Source organism: Dysidea avara, chromosome 6, assembly GCF_963678975.1.
Source record: "Dysidea avara chromosome 6, odDysAvar1.4, whole genome shotgun sequence".
Classification (NCBI taxonomy): domain Eukaryota; kingdom Metazoa; phylum Porifera; class Demospongiae; order Dictyoceratida; family Dysideidae; genus Dysidea; species Dysidea avara.
The window spans coordinates 36,111,275-36,121,282 of NC_089277.1; the positions used below are offsets into that span (position 1 = coordinate 36,111,275).

Here is a 10,008-nt window from a genome sequence, read left to right on the forward strand (position 1 = left end):
TTGTTATCAACATCATGTGAATTGCTATGAAGACTACAATAAGATCAAAAGAGGTTACTGGTTTGGTGTTGTCAATGGAAAAGCGACTACTTCATTGTGTCCTAATCAATATTGTCAGTTTGATCACAACAGGAAGAAGACCAGAGATGGGTACTATATGTTACCTAAGTAGGTCAATGGTCAATGTGAACATCGTAGGTCAGGAAGTGCTTGTGGAGAGTGCGACAAGAAAAAGAAAAATAAGAAGAAGAAAAAAAAAACGAAGAAACTGAGCCAATTTTTGAAGTCGCATATCTCGGGAACGCGCGAAGCGATTTCGCTCAAATTTGGAATGTAGAGTGCTGCAGTTGGAGGGCATGTCCACAGCAAAAATCGTCTGGTTTCATCAAGGAAGCACAGAGCTACGGAGGTGCGAAAATTGCGTTTTCTTTCTTCCTGTCAATATACTCACGGGTGTTACGCGCCGGCTTCTTGGGCCGCACGACACACTACCGTGTGTCTTGATAACGTTTTGTGCTTCTCTTGCCAATGCATTGTTTTCATAGTGTGACTTGTATATAGATAAGGAACCTTACAGGTTTATGCTTTTCTTATACTTCCTGTTTAATAATTTTAGGAAACCTGCTTTAATCAAAACCCACAATCTAAAATGCTTCCGCGATACAAGATAAACTAGCTTAGTCAGGTTATTGAACACCAGTTTCTGGGTCGAGTTCTGGGAATTGGCTGAGTTCTAAAAACAGGTAATTAAACTTTAATGGTAAATTAAAGGCAATACTCGCGGCATCACATGTAGTATTTAATACTGTATACGTACTGTTGATTTCAGCTCAATTTTGATCAGTTTTACAAGTTCGGTAGCTACCGGGTAACTGCACTTAACGCGGAACTTGTATCGCGGAAGTATAGACTCTCTCGATAATCTATGGCGGAAGGAACTGTTCAAACGGAGCTGAAATCAACACTATGAAGTGGATACCTAGTCTCGCGTGGCCAGACCACTTTTTTTCTGTGTTTGGGTTTGGAAAAAAGGGGGGGTCTGGTGCAACTCCAGTAGCTGGGCCACTGGGGACGCTATTTGGATTAGATTGGCCGCAACTGGAGGTGCGAATGACGTTAGTAAATCAACCTGGTGATGGCTTCGATCTGGGTGGCGGATACCGGAAACCCATCTAATGGGAAGCCTTATGAAGTGAAGCCATAATATTACCACAAGAATTTGTTTATTAGATCACGCGATTACACTTAGCGTAAGTGACCGATTATCGAACGAGGTTTATACTTTACTTTCCAAGAAAGTAGTATCAATTTTTACCAGTAGGTAGCACCTTTCTCTTAGAATACAAGTAAGTTTTGAACAATAGTATCTGATTAGTATCCGATTAGTATCCATGTTAAGAGCAGATTTTTGCATTCCATTAGCAGAAATTTGGTCAAACTTGAATGCTCTATTAGACAGTTTTTAAAGTAGTAATTTTGTGGATTTCAGTTAATTGAAGGTAAACGATCATGCTACAGTAGCTTACTATACCACGATCCATTAGAAGACTACAAAATGCACCATACCGTATAGCGGGAAATTTTCGAAAGGTTTAATGTGAATGCATTTTTGAAAATATTTTTTCATAATTATAGAAATACAAGTATCAATAATTAAGTGATAATCGTGGTGAAAATTCATAAGTCGAGGTGAAAATGGCGAGGCAGACTGCATTATGGAAGTACTTTACGAACAAGGAACCTACGAAGGAAGAAGCGGTGGAAGCAATTCTACCAAAGCCTGACGGACCTTTGTCGATGTCAATGCCTAGCTCAGTAATCGAAGTAGCAAATTCTTCTGTACGTGAGCATCTCTTAACAACTAAGGGTAGCATCACAGCACCTACTTGCGATGAGGGTGAGGCACTATCTTCCAATACTCGTGGACTATACCAGGTATTTGGCGATACTGAAAGAGCAGAGATTGCTAAGATAGCGGTTGAAAGTGGAATTACATCAGCGATGCGTCACTTTTCTAAGATGGAATCTGGAAAGCAAACTGATCAACAACGGAAACTTTCTCCCAGCACTGTGCATGGTTGGAAGGTGAAGTATCTAGAGGCACTAAACAAAAAGCATGAACCAGGTGAAAGTAGAGAGGTTACTGCGTTGCCAAAGAAGAAGCGAGGACGTCCTTTACTGCTGGGTAAAGAACTGGACAAACATGTGGAGACGTTCTTGCAGCAGTTGCGAGTGAATGGTGTGGTGATAAAGTGATGGCTACAGCAGAAGGTATTGTCCGTAACAAGGATAGCAATCTACTGGCAAAAAACAGTGGTCCCATTCTGATCACCAAGTACTGGGCAAAGTCTCTGATGATTCGGATGAACTTTGTAAAAAGGAAAGCCACAACAAAGGCAAAAATATCAAATGTAAATTTTGAAGAAAATAAGACACAATTTGTCTATGACGTGAAGGCAATCATGGAACTTGAGGAGATTCCAGATGACTTGGTTATAAATTGGGACCATACTGGAATCTATTACGTTCCTGTTAGTAACTGGACCATGGAGGCAGAAGGAAGCAAAAGAGTTGCAATTGCAGGCATAGATGATAAGAGGCAAATTACTGCAGTTTTAAGTGTCACCATGTCTGGCCATTTTCTGCCACCACAAATCATTTACAAAGGAACCACAAGAAGATCTCTTCCCACTGTTAAGTTTCCTGCAGGCTGGATTGTGACCTTTACAGAAAATCACTGGGCCAATGAGTTGACTACTTTGCAATATATTGATGAGATTCTGCTGCTGTATGTAAAGCAGAAGAGGAAAGATCTCAAGCTACCAGATGACCAGAGTTGTCTGGTGATATTTGATCGATTCAAGGCTCAATGCACTCCCACGGTGCTTGAAGTCCTTAAAGACAACAATATCCTAATCACTTTGGTGCCAGCTAACTGTACCGATAGACTAAAACCACTGGATGTCAGTGTCAATAAATCCGTAAAAGAATTCCTAAGGGGTCAATTTCACAATTGGTATGCTGGTGAAGTTTGATCACAACTTCATGAATGCAATAAAGTGCAGGCTGTCGATCTCTCCCTCTCTGTGGTGAAGCCTCTGGGAGCCATTTGATTAATTAACTTATTTGATTATTTACATTCACATCCTGAAATAGCTAGAAATGGCTTCCGGAAAGTTGGTTTAATTTACTTTAAACCTTTACATTAACATATGTGACCAGATTTGTGAAAAGGGGTCTTCTACACACATCCAATTCCATAAGCTTAGGAAGCCATACCTCAACGTTCAAGTAACGTATTTACCTCAAACTTTCACCATACATTCAGCTATGTTGGTGCTAACTACTGACCAAATTTCAAGGCAATAGCCCTTTCAACTCTGGAGTTATGAATTGTCAAATTTGGCAAATTGGATGTGTGTGGAAGACCCCTTTTCGCAAATCTGGTCACATATACAGCTACATTTTTTTGACTGTGATTATAACTTGAAGCTGTATGTTAACAATATGTAACTAATGCAATATGAGTATGAGTGTGTCACACAGAATACAAATTAATTGCATGCTAATTACATGCAGGGAAACATTGTTAGAGACTGTTTTTCAAAACATTCGCAAAGGTGGAGCCTCATTTCTTCCTCCTTGAACACCAAAGTACATGGATCCTGGCCATTTAAAATGGCTGTAGCCACTGCCACTGCAAACAGACCACAATTATTGGAGTTAGCTATTTGCCTTTGTGGGTTAAAAAGCTCTATCCTTAATGGTCTAGAGTCTGCGGAATAGAAAATATTCTTGATCACTGTTGAAACATTGAGCTGATCCAATGAAGTATACACAGAATCAAATACTTTTACTATGATGATGTCCTTGTCTTCCTTGTAGACAGTAACCCAGTGACACCCATTGCAATGAACGATCTACAATCCCTTTATTATCTTTATTGGCAATACTTTATATTGTAACAAAGTGGATTGTAGGCCAACTGCATTGCTGAACTGTCTCTTTAAAAGAGCATGGGCAGCATTTATATGCTTGTCATTGAGCGAGTGGCCGTAAGTCAACAAACACTCTTTGTCAGAATTTAGTAATGCACATTTTCCAATGCACATCCACAGGGGATCATGCTCCGGCTCTTCTTGTCCCTTGTTTACCTCTTCAACAAGGGAAATGGGGGCACTGCAGCCAGCGAAGAATTCTGATGAAGATGTTGAGGCTTCAGAAATTGCAACTGGATTCACAGCTGGAGTAGAGTCGGTGACTAGTCCCGGTGCCTTTTGTAGCAATGCCACAGTTTTATCAAGCAACTTCTTATCTTTGGTGGAAAAAATCAATTTACAGGGAACCTCCAACCCACCTTGAGGAAGATCAGCAGAATACTGGCGACAATTAGTAACGTGGCAAACTATTACATCACCTTTTCTCAAAAACAAGTGACAAACCGTTGAAATTTGTCTAGGGAGATGACCTACAACAGTTTCTCGCCAGTGTAACTCTTTGATCACTGCAACAGCATACATATCGTGTATATTACCATCTTCTCTTTGGCATGACAGTTCTTCGCCAATGAAACTGGTCCATATCTCTTTGTAGACATGGTGTCCTCGAACAACAGACCCCATTGAATATGTTGTACTGCTGCTGTCCACCATTGTTCTCGCCGCGACCAAACGAGTATAGCATATTAGCTAATTAGTGTTAGTTAATATAGGTATTCAACACAACCACTTAGCTACAGCTTTGCGTGACTTCACGAATCCTTACTAGCTAATTATATAAGCGTGGCGCGGTAATAAAGCCTAGTTTCAAAATTATTTTTTCGAACTTGCTGACAAGCATCGTTTTTCGAAAATTTAACCTTTCGAAAATTTCCCGCTATACAGTAAGTGGTAATAAATTCATTGGTGGTATGAATCGCATTATGGAAATCTTCGAGATAGGTATTTACCACACATGACCACGAATATCGCCAAAAGCCATATGACCACGCTTAGCTTTTCTAAGGATTTTATTAAGCAGGCATACCATAATAGACCACCACTCAAGGATCCACTGCATACTCAAGTTAGATCTACAACTATTCTGGAGAAGCAAGTTGAATTATGACAAAACTTTCTAATAGAGTAGTCACTGCATTTCTGCTAATGCCGTATAATACGAATTGTCGAACACCGGTATGATAGGCATTCAAATTTTTGAATGTTGCCCGTGACTATGCTGTAACCTTAATATCCAACAGTAAGCCTCAGCAAAGAATATGACTATATTATTTTTATACATGTATTACAGGATGATGATGATGATGCTATTGTGGATGTGTTTGATGACACTAGTCATTACCAGTCAACATGTTAATAGTAAAGTGATCACTATCAACACTAATGGTGGTAGTGATAATACTACATGTTGTATTGATGGAGAATGTGACTGTTCTTCATTGTCAACTGCTTTGACTAATATAACCAACGACACTGTCATCAATATTACATCAGAATCAGTTACACTAGAGGAGCACATTGTAATGGGATCAGGTGACAACATTACAATAATTGGCAATGGAGTGACTATCATGTGTAATTACAGTGGAATTGTTGAACTGACCTGTAGTAAGGTGTGTACTAATATTGTGATTGAAGGGATAACATGGGACAGGTGTGGCGGCCATAATTTACCAACAGCAGTATTGCTTGATACTGTCACCAATGTTTCACTAAGAAATTGTATTTTCCAATATTCCCAGGTGCAAGCAGTTAAAATAAACACAGTATATGGTTCTGTGATTATTGACAATTGTAGCTTCGTATTTAATGTTCGTGGCTTGGAAATTCTAAAAAGCAATCGTTCTTCAGATCTTGTGGGTGTTAATGTACTGATTTATAATAGTAACTTTAGCAGTAATGGAGATAGTAGATATATTACTAATGATAACACTGGTCTTTATGTACATGAAGGGAGAACACCAACTGTTTGGAGTATTGCTATTTTCAAAACAGTATTTTCTTTCAATGTTCTGGCAGTATACTTGAATCTTACAGGAGGTAACATCACACTGACTGAAGTTTTAGTTCACGATAACCTAAAGTGGTACCCTGTCTTTTATTTAAACTTTGATGGATACCACCATCAAACTACAATTCTGTCCATCCTTTCTTCACTTTTTATAGTGAACCATAATGCTGTGTTGCAGATAAATGCTGAGAATGGTATCACTACTTTGATAAAAAACTCTGCTTTTATTGAAAACCAAAGTGACTTTGATCCAATTATTGATTTACATGTAACATCATCATTATATGGTTTAGATAATTGTTCACTCATTTTGATCGATGTCCAAGTTACTGAAAATGTTTTTACTCCGAAATATAGTATTGAATCAATGGGGATTTTCTCAGCTCAGATCCAGTGTACTACAACTAAGTTAGTAATGAAGCAAGTTAGCGTGACTTCTAATGTGTACCCTAGCCATGGAGGTGTAGTGTACATTAAAAATAATCTAAAACTTGAAAGCCATCAAGTAAACATTAGTGAAAGTGTATTTGCCAATAACACTTCACTCCGTGGTTCAACCATTTATATTGATCAAATTCAAAGTGGTTATTTAGATATCACCTCCGATTTTTCCATTAGAAAGAGTGTGTTTGATAGGAATTTAGCTCAAAACAATGTTATTTACATCAAAATTTCTGGACCCCCTTTCCAGAATACTTTGGCTTACTTTGAGAAATTGAATTTTACAAACAATTATGGTAGTTGTATATTCTTGACACAGTTATGTCAGCTTAGCTTTGAAGAAGACGTGTTGTTTGAAAACAACACTGCTGACAATGGACCAGCCTTGTACCTTGATCAAACAAGTACCATCACCATTAATAAAGGAGCTAATGTTCAGTTTATTAACAATTCTGCTGCATTGCATGGAGGAGCTATATTTATTGAATATCAGTGTGATTATCAAAACAGTTTTCCAGTTATTTTTTATGGTGCACTAAAGGCGTCTTTCATCAACAACATTGCTGGACTTGGCCCTAATGCTATTTATTTCAGTGTATTCAAATACTGTAACTTAATTGTTAACTCCAGTGACACAGGCTCCATAATGCATGTACCTTATCAGTTTAACTACTCACAGATCATCAATGGTACACTTACACATGTTCCTACTGACTACAATTACACTTGGTTAAATGTCACTCAATTCCCTGTTGTAACTTCACCACATCAACTGAAGTTGTATGGTGATGACATTCAGCTGATCAATAATAACACTTATTTTGTTGGTAACAAAGTTCTTGGTAGACCAGTGACATTTCATGGCATTGTTCTGGATTATTTTGATAAGCCGGCTGAAGTTACACGATTTCATTTGACCTGTATTTACTGCTCTAGTAACTGGTCATTACTCAACACATTCCTTTCAGTTGACAATGTCTCTCCATTAAATGTGATCTTAGTTGGAGAAGAGGTTGTAAACAATTTCAATGTAACACTTAATTTACGTTCTTCGATCAACAACATTTATAACTTAATAGATGTAACACTCATAGTTGAGCTAGTACCATGTCCTGTTCACCCCGGGTATTACTACAGTGACACATCTAAGGGGTGTGTTTGTTACCATCATGATGTGGTGGAGTGTTATGAAGGCTACAATGAAATCAAAAGGGGTTACTGGTTTGGTGTTGTCAATGGAATAGTAACCACTTCATTGTGTCCTAGTCAGTATTGCAAGTTTGCTAATCGTAGGAAGACTAGAGATGGGTATTTTGAACTACCAGATACTGTCGATAATCAATGTGAGCATCACAGGGCTGGCACTGCTTGTGGAGAGTGTAGTACAGGATATACTCTAGCATATGACTCTTCTGACTGTATCAGTATAGACCATTGTAGTACTGGAATGACAGTGTTAGTGGTAGTGTTGACCTGTTTGTATTGGATAGCAGTTGTGGTTGGCGTGTTTATCTTGATGTATTTCAACTTTCAATTATCATTAGGATACTTATATGGAATAGTATACTATTACAGTTTAACAGACATCTTGTTGAATTACAACCCTTACATTTCTAGGTATGCCATTCAGTTTGTAAATATACAATCTGGTTTTGTACAATTAACTCCTCAAGTTCTACGGCAGTTCTGTTTAGTAGAAGGAATGACTACCATTGACCAACTCTTCATCCACTCATTTCATGCTGGTGCAGTTTTGACTTTATTATTAGCTTTGGTGTTAGTTACAAGATATTCCCGAAAAGTGTCTGCATTTATTAGACGTTGCATCATTCGCATTTTGTGCCTACTTCTGCTGCTAGTATATACATCATTGTCATCCACTTTGCTACAGCCACTGAGGCCGTTAACTTTTACCGGTATTAAAGAGGTGTACACGAATTCATCCCCTAACTTCGAGTATTTTCGTGGTAGACATATGCTTTATGGCATTGTGGCATTGTTCTGTGAAGTAGTTGTAGTGATTGGTGTACCAATGCTTCTGTTGCTTGAGAAATTATTTAACAGAAAGGTTAATCTAGTCAAACTTAAGCCAATTCTAGATCAGTTTAAAGGATGTTACAAGGATAAATATCACTGGTTTGCTTGTTATTATATGATATGTCGTCAGGTGATCATGGTACAGATAATGGTGCTTGGCAGTGACGAGAGCGATTATTACAGTATGTTGCTACAAACAACTTGTGTTATTATTGCTGCTATCCACATATGGTTACAGCCATACAAAAATAAATTCTTAAATCTTTTTGATGGGATAATTCTTGTATTGATTGTACTTATCGTCAACATTAATACATTTGATCTGCCACCATCTGTTACAACTGATTTGGTACTAGTACTAGTTATTCTTCCACTAGTTGTGTTGTGTGCTGCTGGTATCATTAAAAAAATCAAATCTCTCAGGAGGAGGAGGAGGCATCATTATGTTGCCATTAATGAAGAAAGTGATGAGGATGATGATCAGAATGCAATGAGGTAAGGCATACATATGATAAAGTGTGATGTTTAATTGTGTCACCTTAGAAATGTCCAAAATGATAGAAACCCTTATCATCAGATTCAGGAACCTCTTATTGAAGTTTCAGCTGAGGTCAACAACTGAATAGCACTGATGAGATATATACCTACTGTTTGTTTGATATCATTAATTTTGCACAAATTTCCTGGATACCTGTATGTTTTGTTTGCCATAATGTCATGAATGAAAGTTTTGAAATTTTTCTCCAAGTCAAGGAAACCACAAGAAGTTATTTATCACACAAATATATTACAAATAGTAAAATGCAAGAGATTTAAGAGTGGTGCTGCGTGGTAGTGTAAATTAGGTACACACAGTAGTAACATCCTCATTATGATGAGGCAAGGTAAATTTAAATTTCCCAGAACATTTGGATGTTAGCTATGTTTGATACCAAGTAATGCATGGCACGGCACGGCATTTATTATTTGCAACACAGAAGGAAAAATTCAAAGTGTGTTGTGTCACATGGCATAGTCGCTGTCAGGGCTACAAATCTTAAAAGTGCCAATCTAATAACCATAAACTGCTAAGAATAGTACTTGAGAGACAAAAGAAAACAATCACGTTAACTGAAGTTTTGTGTATAACAACACAATGTCATGTAACTTTGTTGATTCTAACAATGGAGTAGTTACTGTAGCAACTGGTTTAAATAGGAATAAGAATACACTCTCATAACAGCCTTCCTGCATGCACAATCATCTGTTCTTACAAGAGGTATCATTCCATTTAGTGTTTTACTGTCGGTTCAAGCTGGTATACATTATTGAACTGACTTTTGGTTCAGTATCCACTGCCTAAATGTTAAGACTTAGCTAGTATAGTCCATCAGTATCAAAGTGTGGCATGTTTTCACTTTATCACCATGGCCAAGTGTACGTAGCTACTGACACATAGCTACACTCGATAGTCTCCAATTAGGCAATTACAAACTTTAAAAAACGTAAAAAAAAAAATCCTTGGCATGCATGCAAAGTAGC

General features: G+C 37.8%; 1 protein-coding gene across 1 annotated transcript; it reads left to right on the plus strand.

Moving 5' to 3' along the window:
- Positions 1 to 646: 646 nt before the first annotated feature.
- Positions 647 to 9,259, plus strand: LOC136259156 (uncharacterized). The gene is made up of 3 exons (XM_066052597.1): positions 647 to 743; positions 5,290 to 8,982; positions 9,031 to 9,259. The coding sequence occupies exons 2-3, from the start codon at positions 5,291 to 5,293 to the stop codon at positions 9,107 to 9,109; spliced, it is 3,771 nt and encodes a 1,256-aa protein (XP_065908669.1). The 5' UTR covers positions 647 to 743; position 5,290; the 3' UTR covers positions 9,110 to 9,259.
- The last annotated feature ends 749 nt before the right edge of the window (positions 9,260 to 10,008 follow it).

Coding starts and splice junctions, on each gene's coding strand:
- LOC136259156 (XM_066052597.1), top strand. CDS start 5,291: ATGATGATGATGATGCTATTGTGGATGTGTTTGATGACACTAGTCATT. Junction 8,983..9,030: donor GATGATCAGAATGCAATGAG/GTAAGGCATACA, acceptor GTGTCACCTTAG/AAATGTCCAAAATGATAGAA.